Here is a 16,547-nt window from a genome sequence, read left to right as displayed (position 1 = left end):
TGTGGTATAGTGTACCTTTATATTGTGGTATAGTACTTTTACACAGGGGTATAGCACCTTTATATTGTGGTATAGTACCTTTATATTGTGGTATAGTACCTTTATATTGTGGTATAGTACTTTTACACAGGGGTATAGCACCTTTATATTGTGGTATAGTACCTTTATATTGTGGTATAGTACCTTTATATTGTGGTATAGTAACTTTACACAGGGTATAGTACTTTTATATTGTAGTATAGTACCTTTATATGTGGTATAGTACTTTTACACTGGGGTATATACTTTACACTGTGGTATAAGTACCTTTTATATTGTGGTATAGTACTTTTACACAGGGGTATAGTACCTTATATTGTGGTGTAGTAACCTTTATATTGTGGTATAGTACCTTTATATTGTGGTATAGTACCTTTATATTGTGGTATAGTACTTTTACACTGGGGTATAGTACTTTATATTGTGGTATAGTACTTTTACACAGGGGTATAGTACTTTTATATTGTGGTATAGTACCTTTATATTGTGGTATAGTACCTTTATATTGTGGTATAGTACTTTTACACAGGGGTATAGTACTTTTATATTGTGGTATAGTACCTTTATATTGTGGTATAGTACTTTTACACAGGGGTATAGTACCTTTATATTGTGGTATAGTACCTTTATATTGTGGTATAGTACCTTTATATTGTGGTATAGTACTTTTACACAGGGGTATAGTACTTTTATATTGTGGTATAGTACCTTTATATTGTGGTATAGTACTTTTACACAGGGGTATAGTACCTTTATATTGTGGTATAGCACCTTTATATTGTGGTATAGTACCTTTATATTGTGGTATAGTACTTTTACACAGGGGTATAGCACCTTTATATTGTGGTATAGTACCTTTATATTGTGGTATAGTACCTTTATATTGTGGTATAGTACTTTTACACCGGGGTATAGTACTTCTACACTGTGGTATTGTACCTTTATATTGTGGTATAGTACTTTTACACTGTGGTATAGTACCTTTATATTGTGGTATAGTACTTTTACACTGTGGTATAGTACCTTTATATTGTGGTATAGTACTTTTACTCTGTGGTATAGTACCTTTATATTGTGGTATAGTACTTTTACACTGTGGTATAGTACCTTTATATTGTGGTATAGTACTTTTACACTGTGGTATTGTACCTTTATATTGTGGTATAGTACTTCTACACTGTGGTATTGTACCTTTATATTGTGGTATAGTACTTTTACACTGTGGTATAGTACCTTTATATTGTGGTATAGTACTTTTACACTGTGGTATAGTACCTTATATTGTGGTATAGTACTTTTTACTCTGTGGTATAGTACCTTTATATTGTGGTATAGTACTTTTACACTGTGGTATAGTACCTTTATATTGTGGTATAGTACTTTTACTCTGTGGTATAGTACCTTTATATTGTGGTATAGTACTTTTACTCTGTGGTATAGTACCTTTATATTGTGGTATAGTACTTTTACTCTGTGGTATAGTACCTTTATATTGTGGTATAGTACTTTTACACTGTGGTATAGTACCTTTATATTGTGGTATAGTACTTTTACACAGGGGTATAGCACCTTTATATTGTGGTATAGTACTTTTACACTGTGGTATAGTACCTTTATATTGTGGTATAGTACTTTTACACTGTGGTATAGTACCTTTATATTGTGGTATAGTACTTTTACACAGGGGTATAGTACTTTTATATTGTGGTATAGTACTTTTACACAGGGGTATAGTACTTTTATATTGTGGTATAGTACCTTTATATTGTGGTATAGTACTTTTACACAGGGGTATAGCACCTTTATATTGTGGTATAGTACCTTTATATTGTGGTATAGTACCTTTATATTGTGGTATAGTACTTTTACACTGTGGTATAGTACCTTTATATTGTGGTATAGTACTTTTACACTGGGGTTCATTCATGTTATAGCGAGGCTCAGCACTGACCTGCAGGTGGGCCTCAGCCCGAAGCTTGAACACACTAAGATATGAATCCTGTTAATGGTAAAATTCAAACCCATCACGTCGATGTCAGAGTGATTCTGTAAATGATTTAGTTTATTCTCAGAAGACTCAGACTTTTCTTGTATGAACTATGTTTTCTCTTCTATGTATTTTTATCAGTGGGGTTCACTGCTGTGTGTTCATGTGCAGGTTTTCTGATGGAAGAAGAAGAAGAAGATCTAGCACTGTGGACCGAGTTGTCTCCTCCCGAGACTCAAAGCTTACACGAGTTTCTGGGTAGAGGATGCTGCACGTGCACAAGCTCGGTATTAAACTGAGTTGATGTTGTGGACTTTCACTGCACGTGGTCCCCTTCAGTGTTTGATTACAGCCAGTGACAGCGGATTAACATGAACCACGAATGATTCGTTTTATGGAGAATCATGATCGTGTTCAGACTCATCACTAATGGACTGTGCGATGCATCAGAATCCCTTCAGATAAACCTGCTTCATACTGAGAATCCCACCGAGGGAGGGGTAACTGGAAGCTGCAGACTCTGTTCTCGCTCTGTCTCACATCACTGCATTAAACTTGAATGACTTACTTTAATCACCCACTCGCTGTCTTTCTGCTGCTGATCTCTCTGGGACCTGCAGGTTGTGCTGATGGAGCCTCGACCCCGCATCAGACATTACACAACGTCACCATGGAAACACTGCATCCACCTGACTCTGCTGATGGTCCAGCTGAGTTTACCTCAAGGTACGAACACGCACGGAGGGGCTTGGGTTGATTTCTGTTGGACCCTTTTCAGTTGTTCCCACTCTACAGGTCAGAGGGCCGCTGGGCTCCCGTCCCAAAGTACTGGAACAACAAGGTTCATTTGTGTGGTTTTGCTGAAGAGGTTAGGCTTTGGACATCCGCTTTTATCTGACGCTGTGTTCACTTTGATATGTTGATAAGAGATAAGCTAGAAGCTTCTGTATCAGATGATCTAGACTGAGAGTAAATAAAGGTTTGAAGAACGCGTCACTGGTGGTTCTGGTTTCCCAGGTGTGTCCGGTGAACCTGACTGTTCAAACAGCAACAAGCTCTAAAGGACAGCTCGTAGTTTTAGTGAAGACTGTGTCTGTTGTTTAGAGAAATCCACTCGAGTCTGGATGAATAAACGAATCAGTTTTACTGACTTAAATTTACTTATTAAGAAAATCTTCATTCCAGTTATGCTCACTCACAGTTCGGGTCATCTGATACTAAAGGTTCTATGTTGTGAGAGTGACAGCACCAAATAAAAGATGTTGAAGATTCTGAACTTTGCCTCCATTAACTCCAGCTGTCTTCAGTTAGAGTAAAAAGAAATGAATTCACCTTCCTGTTCCAATTGTTATGGAGGAGACTTTAAACATTTCTTCCATGAAAGTCAAAGAATTTAGTTGACTGACACAAAACAACTGAGAGAACTGTGTTTCATTTAACATGAATTAGGATAAAATAAAAACTTTGCAGCTAATGATGCCTCAGGAGATGTTTCTTCTCGTCCTCTCTGTCTTCAGTTGGAGCTTCCTGTCGTATCCTGAGGTGTAACTCTGACTTTGTGGCTGCGACGTTGGACCTGGGCAGCAGCAGCATGGAGGGCGGTGGAGGTGCAGGGCCAGGAGGAGCAGCTCTCAGCAGGGAGGCGGTGAATGCTGGATACTGCAGTGCCCTGCGATCCTACGCCATGTGTACTAAGAGGATGGCGCGGGCGTGTCGTGGTGACCTGGCGTACCACTCTGCCGTTCAGGGTATCGAGGACCTACTGATCCAGCACCGCTGCCCCCGAGCAGGGCCCACGGCTCAGCCACGGCCCCTCCCTCAGGGCACACTTTCAGGAGACTTTTGCCTCTATGAGAGGAGCTTCAACAACACAGAGGGCCGGGCACCAGAGTACCTGCACTGCAGTGTGTTCGGAGACCCGCACATCCGAACCTTCAGCCATGACTTCCAGACGTGTGCCATTCAGGGGGCCTGGCCTCTCGTAGACAACGAATACCTGTACATACAGGCCACCAGTTCACCAACCAGGGAGGGGACACACAGTACAGCGCTCACCAAGGTGGGTCACAGAGTCGAACCATTCTCAAACCTGGTTTCTGTCTGCAGTCCGAGCAGGTCAGTGGTCTGATTCCCCAACATGATCTGAACAAGATCTGTTGTGAGCTGTGGTCAGCTTGTTTTAATGCGACGGCACTAGTTTAGTTTACATTTACAGACTAAACTGGTCCCAGCCTGTTAAACATCTGTCTGTAGAGCAGTTTTACTGTCTGTGTCAGTACCTGGACGTTTTCTACTTGAACGCGTCCCCAGACTTCCAAAGTGATGTCATCCTGATGAATGGGCCAATGGGAGAAACACTAATGAGCATGTGCAGTGGAAGCTAGTTTTCTCTTAAGTGACTGGTCCAGTACCAAGTTGTCCTACGTCCACGGGTTACACAAACAGTGTCGTCTTGTTTCTTCGCAGATCACCATCATCTTTAAGAACATGCGTCAGTGCATTGATCAGCAGCTGTACCAGGCTGAGCTCGATAACGTCCCTGCTGCATTTGCTGACGGATCCGTGTCGAGTGGCGAGCGACAAGGACATCACAGCCTGACGGTCTGGACCCAGAGTCCCGGCCAACACGCTGAAATCCGAGCGGCTCACATTGGCACGGTCCTGGTGGTTCGTCAGAGCGGTCACTCGCTCGGCCTCTCGATCCGCTCGCCCCGTGCCATCGTGAACGCCTTTGGCCCGGAGCAGGACCTGCAGCTGTGTGTGTGGGGCTGTCCCCTCTCCCAGAGACTCAACATGCTCCACCCGCCGCCGCCCGACCCCTCATTGTCCTCCATCGGCGCTCACAGCCACTGTGCTGCGCTGCTTCCTGCCCGAGACGTCTACTATCAGGCCTGCGTGTTTGACCTGACCTCCAGTGGAGACCTGAACTCTAGCATGGCTGCCGTGAGTGCGCTGCAGGACGCCCGAAACATGATCCCTGACCGGGAGAGGATTCACCTGCTGCCAGTCGCTTCTTCTGTGCAACACCTAGCTCGATTGGACCTGACAATGCAGCTGACGCTGCTCAGCATGCTGGGAATTCTAGCCAGAGTCTGAAGCAGCAGGAAGTGGCCACGGTTTCCCCAAAGTCTCTGATCTGTAGCATCTGGACTTTAAATCACTGGTCAAAAGGAGGTGTTCTACGACACCACATACAACGCAGTCCTGATCCACAGCTGACCTCAGTGTTCCTCAAGGTGTTAATGACTCAACAGACTTAACTCCACAGAGTTGCAATACCAAGGGCTCCCAACCAGTCAGCTGGAGCTGAAGGAGCCTTTTGGACAGGTGTGAAATGTCCACCTACCGCCTGCTGCACAGAGAAGGTAGAACATAGGCCAAAACTCCAGAAGAACTTTATTGCTTGACCCTGATCTTCCGAATCACTCTGCGGGCCTCACGGGACTCTGGACGACAGCTGCTGAAGCTCCAGTCCAACGTGAAAACTGTCCAATAAACTGCTTGAATGTAACCAGCAGCCAAACACGATTCACTGAGTAATGCAGCAGATACCGATCAAACGTAAACTGAGGAGTTTTCCCAGTATAATGTCTAAATGTTAAAGAGCCCTAATCAAGATGAACTGCACTCAACATCATCACAGTTCAACAAAAATGACTTCAGGCTTATGTTCTCTGTGTTTGGTCCATTTATTGTTTTTAAACAGGAAAAATCGATTTCAGTATGATATTTGATCAAAAAACATTAATAAGAAAAATCATCCACTTATTCACTTAAGACCATTTATAATCACCAAGTTGATCATATTACATCTCTGAGATAAAATATTTCACCATGTGTTCAGCCCCCATGAGTTCGAGCTGTTATCAGACACATTAGCAAACGCTTGGATCTGGTTACAGCGGATGATGTCAAACCATTTACTGTAAAGGTCTAATTAGTCACTTTGATCCATGGAAATAGACTGAAACCACATGACTGTAAGCAGCTGAGTCATCACAGGGAGGAGGCGGGGCCACAAACGTGGACAGGTGAGGGGGCGGGGCACATACCTGTCCGGAGTCCCTCTGCTGGTTTATGTGTCAGTGGAAATCACAGAGGAGATGATGAAACACTGCAGCAGACAAGTGGGTGATACGTGTTTGATTTACACCCACGTGTTAAAGCCTTAAAATGTAAATACCAGTAGAACAGATGATTTGGTTTACTGTCTCTGACCTCTGGTATTTATTTCCACAGTCTGTGTAACAGAAATGCAGAAAGATATGACACTAATCCAACCTTATAGACAGAATACAAAGCAATTTTAGATAAGATGTGACCCAATAAAACTTTGCTTTGTAGTTCTATCAGATAGAGTGGCAAGAAAAAGTATGTGAACCTTTTAGAATTTCATGGTTTACTGCATTAATTTCTCGTAAAAAGAGTATTAAAAATATAATGTGCATAAAATAATAACAATGTTGTTATTGAGAAAAAGTATGTGAACCCTGGAATAAGAACCTCAAAAAAGCTCATTGGAGTCGGGTGTTAGCACAAGTTAACAAAAGTGTTCTGAGGTGTGGACCAGACTCGGCCACCCTTCACCAAAAGGAGCTTTCAGAGGATCTACGATCAAGAACTGTTGATTTACATAAAGAGAATGATTATTTTAGGCACATTACATGTGTTAATACTCTCGACTTAGATTAAGATCAAATCACATTTTATGACAAATCAATGCATCCACATAAATGTTCAGGCAAAGTAATGAACCACGGATTTTTAGTGTTTTTTTTAAAAGTCCCAACTTGTGTGGAAACAGACTTTGTAATTTGATAAATGTTTTTCTTCTGTTGTGTGTAGTTAAAACTAATCAGCATCAGCTTGGGTTGAACTAAAACCTACCTTTAACATAAAAAGGGGAGTTGAATCCAACACATGTGGCTGGGGATGGATTTTGATTTCCGTAAAGCGCCGGCTTTCCTCCAGTTGAATCACTCCTTCAAACCTATAACTAGTCCAGTACCTTCTCTCATGGGCTAGTTCTCTGCTGTGCACTGACACACTACATTAATATATGAAGTACATGTTAAATGTTCTGTTCTTATACAGCGTTTTTCTAACTAACTGGTGCTTAAAGCGCTTTACACTGCATCTCATTCACACATTCACACACACACACACTCCGTTTGCAGAGCTGCTATGCAGCTGATCTGACTCATCGGGGGCAACTTGGGGTTCAGTATCTTGCCCAAGGACACTTTGGGATGTGACATGGAAGCTGGGAATCGAACCACTGATGATGATTGGCAGACAAATGCTGTACCTATTGAGCCACAGCCAGCCCGTACATTAATGTACACAGACAATGTATTTATGTTGATCTACAACATCCCACTTTGTTTTCTGCCAGACTATTTGATCATTTCAGTACAACATCCAGTTTAATATTAACGTTTTTATTGGGTTCAGACGCTTGCAGCACTGGGTTAATGTCAGGGAAACATTGAGGGCATGACTTTGCAGGACGTGCACATTTAGCACCATTAAATATCATATCATATATTTCAACAGTGAAAAACTTGCTCTAGAACAAATTGCTTCCACAGTTTAGATTCCTGAATCATTTTAGGGTGTGAAGGACAAACAAACGTTCCAACCAGAAATCCCAGGAGGGTAAAAGATAAAACATGGGACAAATAAAAACTAAAAACATCAGAACACTTAAAGGAGCTGCGGCTTTTTCATTCATCGTAAAAATCTTTCTGCTCAAGTTAGATTTGACTTGTCTGTGAAGCAGTTTGTCTGTTGTCTACTAGGAAATTAAAAGCACACTGCACTCAATCAAAGTTTTATTGAGAGTGAACAATGTCAGCATCTAATCATCAAAGAAGAAAATTCTGTGTAATGACCCTTTTTCATTTCTGCAGCGCAGAGAGAAAGGCGCCACTGGCAGCTTTCTTTGCACCATCACAGCTGACGCAATCAACAGATAACGTCTATGTTACAGGTGACTCACCCTCCCTAATTCTTGCCTTGAAGCGCTTCACACCTTCTTACTCTTCACTGTGCTTTCATCTTCTGTGTGTGTTCCACTCTTTCTCCACTTGTTTGCCACAAACATCCAGAGTTCAGCACTGACGCATCTCAGACCCAAAAAGTTCCATTTCCTATATTAACACGCCCAATTCCATGAGATGTTTGAGAGGATGTCTGGAGTTTCCTTCAAATTATCACACTTGAGCAAGGTGGGAAAACCAGTCAACACCATCTTAAAGCCCTCGGGCAGCACGATATGAGGAACTATGATGTTACTGCGATGAATATAGTCACAAGTGTGGCTGCACTGCTATGCAGACAATTTCCCCTCAGGAACATTAAAGTTATTTTTGAATCAGTGAATTCCCTGATGGGCGTAAATGTTTTTGGAGCTTTTTGGAGGACTTCGGACACAACCTGTGGCTGCATCCACAATATGCTATGGAAAGAAGAAGCCAAACATCGACTCCTTGCAGAAACACCAGCAACACAGGTCGCTGAGCCGACAGAACTCCACACCAGTTTCTCCTTTTAGTACCAATGGTGCTGAAAGTCTCAAAAGCAGCAGCACAAATGAAGGTTTTGGGAACATTTGGTGTAGTAAATTTAGTGACTGATGTTATAATTGATTGATTGAACAGACACAAAAAAGCACTAAGTGATGCAGAATGACCAGAAATGTTCACTAAACTAAACTAAACTAACACAAAGACAGTTCAAAACAAATAGATGCAAAATGACCTCTGACCCCACCACAGGTGTGTACACCTCTGGATTCTCAAACGGCAGGAAATAAGCAAAACAACGAGAAAACACAAAAATTACAGAAAAAAAAGGAAAGTAAGTAAGTAAAGAATGCCAGACGTAGTAATGTGTGTACTGAGCCTGGTGTTTGTGAAGTGCTAATTTAAAGAATGCAGAGAAATGTGAGGTTAGTGCTGAACGAGTGTGAGAGGATCTTTTTCCTAAAAGTTAATTTAGGTTGATCCTTCAATTAAACTGTGTGTGTTTACACTATCACTGACCGAGGTTAATCCTGATGTAATTGCTCAGTGACTCACACACAAAGATGAAACCAAAACCTGAATAACAGGGAAGATGATGATGAAAGTGTGGGTTCCAGTCAGGTGATGAAACGTGCGGCGGCGGCAGCGACACACCTCCAGAGTGACTCAGCTCCAAGCGACTCTCAATGCTCCTGGAAACTGAATCTGCAGAAAAAGCGCTGTCAACGTTCCTCAGAAGATTCAGGATGGATGAGGATAAATATCAGCATCACAACATCTGCAGGACAGAGTCTTCAGGAACCAGGACCAGAGACTAGATCAGGACCTTCACATTAGGACCCCAAGAACCACCGGAGTTGCTTCATTCTTCCATCAGTGAGTTTTTCTACTTTAGCTGCAGCATAAGTTCTTTATCTAAAATAATTTTAATTTTACATTAAGTTTAGTACATTTTTATTTCTGTTAAAAAACTTAAAACCGTTATTTACATTTAAACATTAAATTTATTATTATTTTAGTCATGATCAAGTCCAGCTTTAACTGGTCTGTGCAACTTTATCAGAGCTCTTCTCAAAAAATTCATCAGTAAAGATAATAATCGATTAAAGGAGACAAACGTCTGAGGCAGGTTTCTCTCTTGATTGTGATTATTTTATACACTGATGCTATTTAACCACTAACTGACCTCTGATTCATAGATTTAATCTTTTATAGATATTCAACTGATGGTTGACTGGTATTTGATTAAAAGCTGTTATTTGAAGATATTTAATTGTGACTGTCAGTAGAATAATATTTGATAATAAGCTGACATTTGAATTGTTAGACTAATATCTCCCACATGTGTATTTAGTTCAGATGTTTAAACTAACAAACCCCCTCTCCTGTTGCAGTGCATTGTGGGTATGTGTTCATCCTGGGCTTGTGGGTGGAGCTCGCTGCAGGTAGAGTGTTACCAAGAGATATAGGGAACACAAACGCCGACATGCAAAGCATCATTGATGATCTGCACGAGGCGCTGCAGACCTACAGCTGCATCCTCAGAAACACGGTGAGACGACATTGATTTCACACCAGACTCCATTCAGAAAACATGCACTTTTAAAGACGTGTTTCCATCATTCATCGCTGATATCTGAACAGACAGTTTGAGTGTTCGAGTAGCTGCATTTGTTGGCCAACAGTGGCTTTGCTTCACCTCAGCTATTTCATAAATGTTCTAATTAATGAATCTTGTTTGTGTCCCTTTCCCTTTTCATTGTAGAGCCATTTTAGAGATCTACCAGTCTTGCCCTGCAGAGAGACTGCTGCTCCCCTAAAACAGGTAAACCACACAACAACATCTTTATATAACATAAAGTGTCAAAAACATGTGGTCTGCATTAATGTTTTAAATATTAGAGACAAAGTGAATGGTTTTATTCACAGGGTTTTATCTATATATATATCATATATAAATATGTATCTATATATATCATATATAGATATGTATCTATATATATATATATATATATATATCATATATATAGATATGTATCTATATATATGATATATATAGATATGTATCTATATATATCATATATAGATATGTATCTATATATCTACAGTATGTGTAAAATGTGCTATAAATGTTCAAAATAAATCCATATGAGCCGAATCTATTTTTATTAGTCAATTAAAAGTCATTTTCAGTGTTGAAGTATTGTCTGTGTGTGTCTTAAAATTATATGTTTCTTTAATGTGCATTGGTGCAGAGGGCCAGAGTGGTCTGCAAACTGTTTCAGTATCAGATGTGTGTGGAGCAGCTTGGGCCTTTCTGTCCTGTTGTCGATGCTCAGTATCAGGCGATCACACTGAACCAGGATCTGCTGCAACACATGGTGGGTGTCTACACTGTGATTGGCTGATTCAGAGTCAGTGTCACCTGGAGAAATGTCAGAAATGTCCAGGGAAAGAAAGAGAGAGAAAGGACCAATTCTGACTGAATGATGTGATGCTGGTTGGAAGCGTGTGCTTTAACTGTAAATTCTAAATACTTCATTTGTACGTCAGTGCTATGCAGAAATGTCCAGAAGAATTAACGACCAACAAGGTCGACACGAGGTCTGAAGCAAAAAAACATATTCCTCAGTCTGTGCAGATGGAAACGCAGCCTTCCCTCTGTTTGTTTGACATGCAGATGATCTAAAACACACACTATCACGTGCAGGGTTAGATTCTCTTGTGATACTGTCAGTGAAATGTTCCAGCTCTTTGGATTCCTTTGCTTGAATCAGGACATTAAAGACAAAACCAAGGAGCTTTTCTATTTCTGCTTTTTCAATAAATATGTGAAACAATTTCAATCCTTTCTGTTGCTTTAATCTGGACTCGAGGTTTAAAATATGTTCGTGTGTTTTCAGAATGGACTGAACATTAAGCAGGGCTCTGCAGCATGCCCCTCCTCCTCCTTCTCCTCCTCCTCTTCATCAGACTTCGACTTCATGCGTAAATGTCTCCAGTGTGTTCAGTGTTGGAGCCAGCAGGTGGCAGCACTGCAATGAGAGCCCGCACTCCTCGGCCATGACAGTTGAACCTACCTTAAGCCAAACCCGATTCTAACCTCAACCCTAAGACCAGGGTTGGTCTGAACCTTCAAACAGCCCCTAAAAAGTACAAGGACCAGGCAAAATGTCCCCACAACGATGGCATCTAAGACTCTGTCCACACAGGGACATAAAGACACACATTGAGGATTGAGGACAACACATTGACATAAATGTCGAGTCTTTGCACCAAAACTCAAAGTTTGACCTTGACTTGATTTTCTTCCCCACATTGTGGTTTTTCTACCACAACGTGGCCTCAAATTCCACTTCTTTAAGCTCTCAGCAGTCGTCACCAGTGAGCTCTTGATGTAAAAACATAATTCTGACGCCGTGAATGAGAAGAAAAGTTTGAGCTGAATCAAAACGTTCCTCTTTAATTCAGATAGATATTTTTTTAACTACACAATATTCTCATTAATTTAATAAGTGTTGTTCTCACAGCATCAAAATCCAACATCCACAAATGCAGCACGTGTTGCCACGTTTTACATGTGTCATCTTTCATAAATTACAAAGTTCATCTTGTACATACATATTTTTCTCAGGACCTTTTTGTACAATCTCTGATGTCACAACACCACTGTCCCCTCACCACCTGCTGATTTATCTACCTGATTGATCTGCCAGTTTTAAAGGCACCAGCTGGACTGACGGGATTCTCTAGATGTCCAGTAGAAGACACTGATGCTGATGTTCTGTTTTTTTTACAGATGCATTAATAAACATAGACGTGACCAATATTTGTCCATCTTCTTCAAAATGTCTACAAATAGATTTATATGATCAAAACTGGTCTGGCTCAGGTAGTCATGGTGATGACAGAGTGGGTGGTGTCAGATTCTTGGTGTCATGCTGTAATGTGCTGGGTTGGTGCGGTATAAATAACCGGAATCGGGGTCCACATAGGCGTAGTTCCGCTCTCCGTCATCCAGGTGTTCTAAAGGGGTGTGGTCAGGGTTGGCCATGTGATGGGCTTGTTTCAGTGGTTTCAAAGAAGCGTTTGTACCAAATGCACGGTACAGGCAAACCGTTACAACAATCTCAATCATCTAGAGAGATGGAGAAACAGGGTGGAGGAAAAAACAGCAGAAGTTGAACAAATGAGGAAATAACTTCACATCTGTCCTGCGAGTACGAGCTAAAGTAAACGGACACAGGTTTTATTACCTGGATCAGTATGAGGCCGACGTCCAAGCCGATGATTGTCAGACTGTTCTCCTGCAGCCAAACACTGAGCTTCTGTTTGCAGCCCTGCAACAACAAGGTCACATTATCCTGACAAAGGGTTAGGGTTAGAGCAGAGTGTGTAGCAGGATAAAAACATGACATCATTAACTCTTCAAACACAGACAAACATAACACACTGGTCACGTGTTGCATCGAAACGTAATATCCAGAAAATAACATTATAGGAACGACTCATCACATTCACACACATTTGGACATTTATGTAAAACATGACAATAAATAGAACGTTAAAAAGACAACAGAACCTAAATAAAAGCAAACTTTAAATAAGGAAAAGACATCATCCATAACTGTGCTGGTTAATATCACAGGGCTTTAAGTACAATACAATATATTCACAATACTCAGCGGTACCACAATGTAACATGGTAACAAACAGCTGATGTCTGTCGGATGTTTCATGTTGGAGCAGGATGTCATGTTCTTACTGTCTTCGTCCTCTAGTACTGTGTGTATTGTGTGTGTACTGCAGTACCTCATCATACAAGCCGCTTCCTCGTCCAAACAGCGGCTCCGTGAAGTTGAGCAGCTCGGAGCACCAGGACGAGTTCAAGCCGGGCAGACTCGAGATGAAACAGGAACAGGGAAGCACATCTGGACTGGTCAGGTTCAGGCTCTGGATATAAGAGTTTCTCAGCCAATCAGCAGGCCCCGTCCTGCCACAGCACTTCCCCTACAACACATCAGTCTCTTAGCCGGCTCTTTTCTGATGCTGAGGAACAGAACACAGGAACTGAACCAGCAGAGAGACTCACATAGTGCTGCACATTGTCCATCAGCGTGTCCGCCCTGTACTGGAAGATGACCTGATCCACTGCTTCGTCCAGACTCTGTTCAATCTGATCACAAAAACACAGACCTGTCTGTTTCTGCTCATTTTCTAGTTTTACCAGTGGCCCTGGAAGCTCAGCATAAACCCACACCACAAACCTCACCTTGTTTCTGTTGAGGAGCAGCAGCAGAGTGACAAACAGCTGCCCGAGGATGAGGACGACGAGGAAGCCGAGGTACTGAGGAGGAAGAGTCCGGGCACAGTCAAGAGTTTAGTCTTAACTACATGAACAACAGACGTTTGTGCAGCAACAGCTAAACTAAAATGTTTAAGAACAAAGTGTTTGTGTGGCCTCACGTCATTCTGCTCTTAGAACACACAACAGGAAAAGGAACCGGTGAGAAATGGGGAATTACAGAAAGTCCTACAGGGCCTGAATGCAGCACTGATCATTTCAGGTGTTCCAGGTGTTTGGTTCAGAGTGTGACTCACTATCAGCAGCAGCAGTCTGAGCTCCCTGTCAGCTCCTACACATCCTGTGACGCTGACAGCGATCACCACTCCACCGATCAGCAGCAGCCCCGTCGCCACCGTGCGCAACTCCACTAAAGACACACACACAGTGACGTTCACAAGTGAGGTCAAAACTCGAAGACACAGCTCGACCTGTAGAAATGTGAGCACGTGCACCATGAGTGCACGTAGAACAGTTGAAGAGCTCAGCACTGAGACCGGGAGCAGTCTTCACCTGAGGACAGGACGCTCAGGAAGCTTCCTTTGTCAAACAGGATCCAGACGGCACAGCCACCAACAGTCAGGCCCAGAACCTGCAGTCAGAGGTCAAAGGTCAAACAAACAAATTGAAACGATATATTTCTATATACACATAGAATTTAATGGACCTGTGTTAGGATGTTTAACGTTTGGATAGAACCAGAAGCATCTTAGTCATTTCATAGTTTTTCTTCCTCTGTTGATCTGACGTCGTGTTTTTTCTGTTCATGAACTCACCATGAAGATGGAGTTAAAAACTGCAGAGCAGAACTTCAGCAGCTGGATCTTCAGTTCCAGCGTCATCTCTCTTCAGCCAACAACAACAAGGAGCAGATTTATGGGTTTGTTGGTTCTGTTCAACAGAACCTCAGGTGGAGGTTCTTCAGTGGAACGTCTTCTAAGTCTGAGCTGCAAAACCCCTGAGATCAGAGTTCACTTCCTCATTGTCTGTAAACATTAAACAGTCTCCGTGGACACACACATACAACACAGTGTTTAGTTTGCACTACGTTTCCCATAATGCTTCAGTTAAAACAAACCAGGAACAAGGAAACAGAAAATCAGTTACAATCAATCACAAGTTTGTTCAGGCTGGATTTGAATGATGTGTTCACAGTATTCAGTAGAATTCCTTTAATACTAATATGTCAATGTAGAAATACTTCATTACAAAAATACGCTTTTTTATTTCACTTATTTGAGTGTGTAAATAAAAAGAGTTTGAATTCTGTGAGGCAACACTTACTTTCACTTTCATCTCCACTAACTAACATGTTGGATTCTGCAGAAACTGAATTATGAGACATTCATGTTAGTAAGTTCCACACTGATTCAAATATTTTGGTTTATGAGAGGAATCTTTGTTACTGGCTGATTCTTTTGGACTCAAATATATTTTAAAGCATCTATGTAGTACTTATTTAAAGTGAAGTAGTACTTTTCTGTTTTCTGCTATTTCAGTGTTTCAGTTGTTGCACGAGTCTCCAGCAGAGGACACTGCAGCAAAAACTGAATTCAGCACGAGCTTCAGCGCCAGGCCCAGCACAGGGCCCAGCACAGGCGCCAACTGGAGGTTTCATTCCCACGCTCTAATGTATAAAGTAAGCGTTACTCCGGTGGGTCTCGGGACATCAGGGAATCTCAGCTGCAGTTAATGAGGAACACAAACAGTCAGTGTGACCTTTGACCCCGAGTTAGACGTTACAGATTTAGAGTCAGTCTGACAGAGGTCAGAGGTCACAGCTTGGCCTTGTTCCCTACGTGTTTTTACTGCCGGGAACGTGGCCAATCAGACGTCTGGCCTGGTTACCATGGTGACGCCTCATCTCTGGTGTGTTTGTGTTTGATGATCCTATCACAGAGTTCAGGACATCTGTGACCTCGTTGAGACCTCCTGAACCAACATGGCGGCCGACTCGACACATCACCACTGACAGACGCAAGCAGATCAGGTGGTTTCACATTATCAGATTCTGAACTCACCCTCAGATTTCAACGAGACTGGATCAGATTCTGATCATGTAAGAATCCATTTGGTTCATGGAGGATCTGTGTGTCCTGGACCCCCCCACAGAGAGCCCCTCTGCTGCTCTGTGCTTTACTGGGAGTTACCACTGGGAACACTGGGAGTGTAAATCAGAGAGGAGTTAAGCCCTGAGTCGGACCTGTCCGGCCGTGTGTTGGGGTCCATGTTCACAGTGAAAAATACCACAGTGTACTGTTAAAGGTTCTGTACTTCAAACCTAACTGGAGATAAAAGTACAAAAGTAGTAACGTTAAATAAACTTAAGGTACCAAATACACCAAAGTACTTAGGTAATTAGGATAATATTCAGTACATATATACATATATACATCAACAAGTTAAAGTACTATAAGTACATTACTAGGTAAAATATTTGGTTCCCTGTAGACAGGTCGGTTACTCCTGGCTGCATGTGTGTGAAGTCATGAAGTAAAACCTGTGCTCTGATTGGCTACAGGCATGTCCAGGTCTTCACGGAGGCTGGGCAGATCTGTGCTTGTCGGATTTCTGCCTCTGCATGTTGATAGAACCGACCGACTGCACTGTAGAAAATACCTGGTTAACGTTTTAAAGAGACATTAACTAA

At 41.9% G+C, this 16,547-nt stretch overlaps 2 protein-coding genes across 7 annotated transcripts in view; one reads left to right on the top strand and one right to left on the bottom strand.

Moving 5' to 3' along the window:
- LOC113169828 (hemojuvelin-like) overlaps nt 1–12,341 on the top strand; it is a 15,831-nt gene extending 3,490 nt beyond the window's left edge. Inside the window, exons 2-10 of one of the 6 annotated variants that reach the window (XM_026371568.1) lie at nt 2,198–2,526; nt 2,647–2,752; nt 3,544–4,085; nt 4,493–6,057; nt 7,944–9,429; nt 9,948–10,105; nt 10,319–10,378; nt 10,809–10,934; nt 11,457–12,341. In XM_026371568.1, coding sequence (XP_026227353.1) covers nt 2,431–2,526; nt 2,647–2,752; nt 3,544–4,085; nt 4,493–5,122 — 1,374 coding nt within the window. In that variant the 5' untranslated portion in view covers nt 2,198–2,430 and the 3' untranslated portion in view covers nt 5,123–6,057; nt 7,944–9,429; nt 9,948–10,105; ... (1 more) ...; nt 10,809–10,934; nt 11,457–12,341. Of the gene's footprint in view, nt 1–2,197; nt 2,527–2,646; nt 2,753–3,543; nt 4,086–4,492; nt 9,430–9,947; nt 10,106–10,318; nt 10,379–10,808; nt 10,935–11,456 lie in introns of all 6 variants that reach the window. The other 5 variants (XM_026371567.1, XM_026371566.1, XM_026371564.1 and 2 more) reach the window with 5 other exon arrangements.
- Nucleotides 11,996–14,859, bottom strand: LOC113169834 (CD82 antigen-like). The gene is made up of 8 exons (XM_026371578.1): nt 14,674–14,859; nt 14,411–14,489; nt 14,155–14,267; nt 13,826–13,900; nt 13,646–13,729; nt 13,366–13,563; nt 12,810–12,893; nt 11,996–12,691 (listed from the first exon to the last, which is right to left on the bottom strand). Exons 1-8 carry the CDS (start codon nt 14,737–14,739, stop codon nt 12,476–12,478), a joined length of 915 nt encoding a protein of 304 aa, XP_026227363.1. The 5' UTR covers nt 14,740–14,859; the 3' UTR covers nt 11,996–12,475.
- Nucleotides 14,860–16,547: the final 1,688 nt, after the last annotated feature.

Source organism: Anabas testudineus, chromosome 16, assembly GCF_900324465.2.
Source record: "Anabas testudineus chromosome 16, fAnaTes1.2, whole genome shotgun sequence".
NCBI classification, from domain to species: Eukaryota; Metazoa; Chordata; class Actinopteri; order Anabantiformes; family Anabantidae; genus Anabas; species Anabas testudineus.
This window is presented reverse-complemented; position numbering and strand designations above follow the sequence as displayed.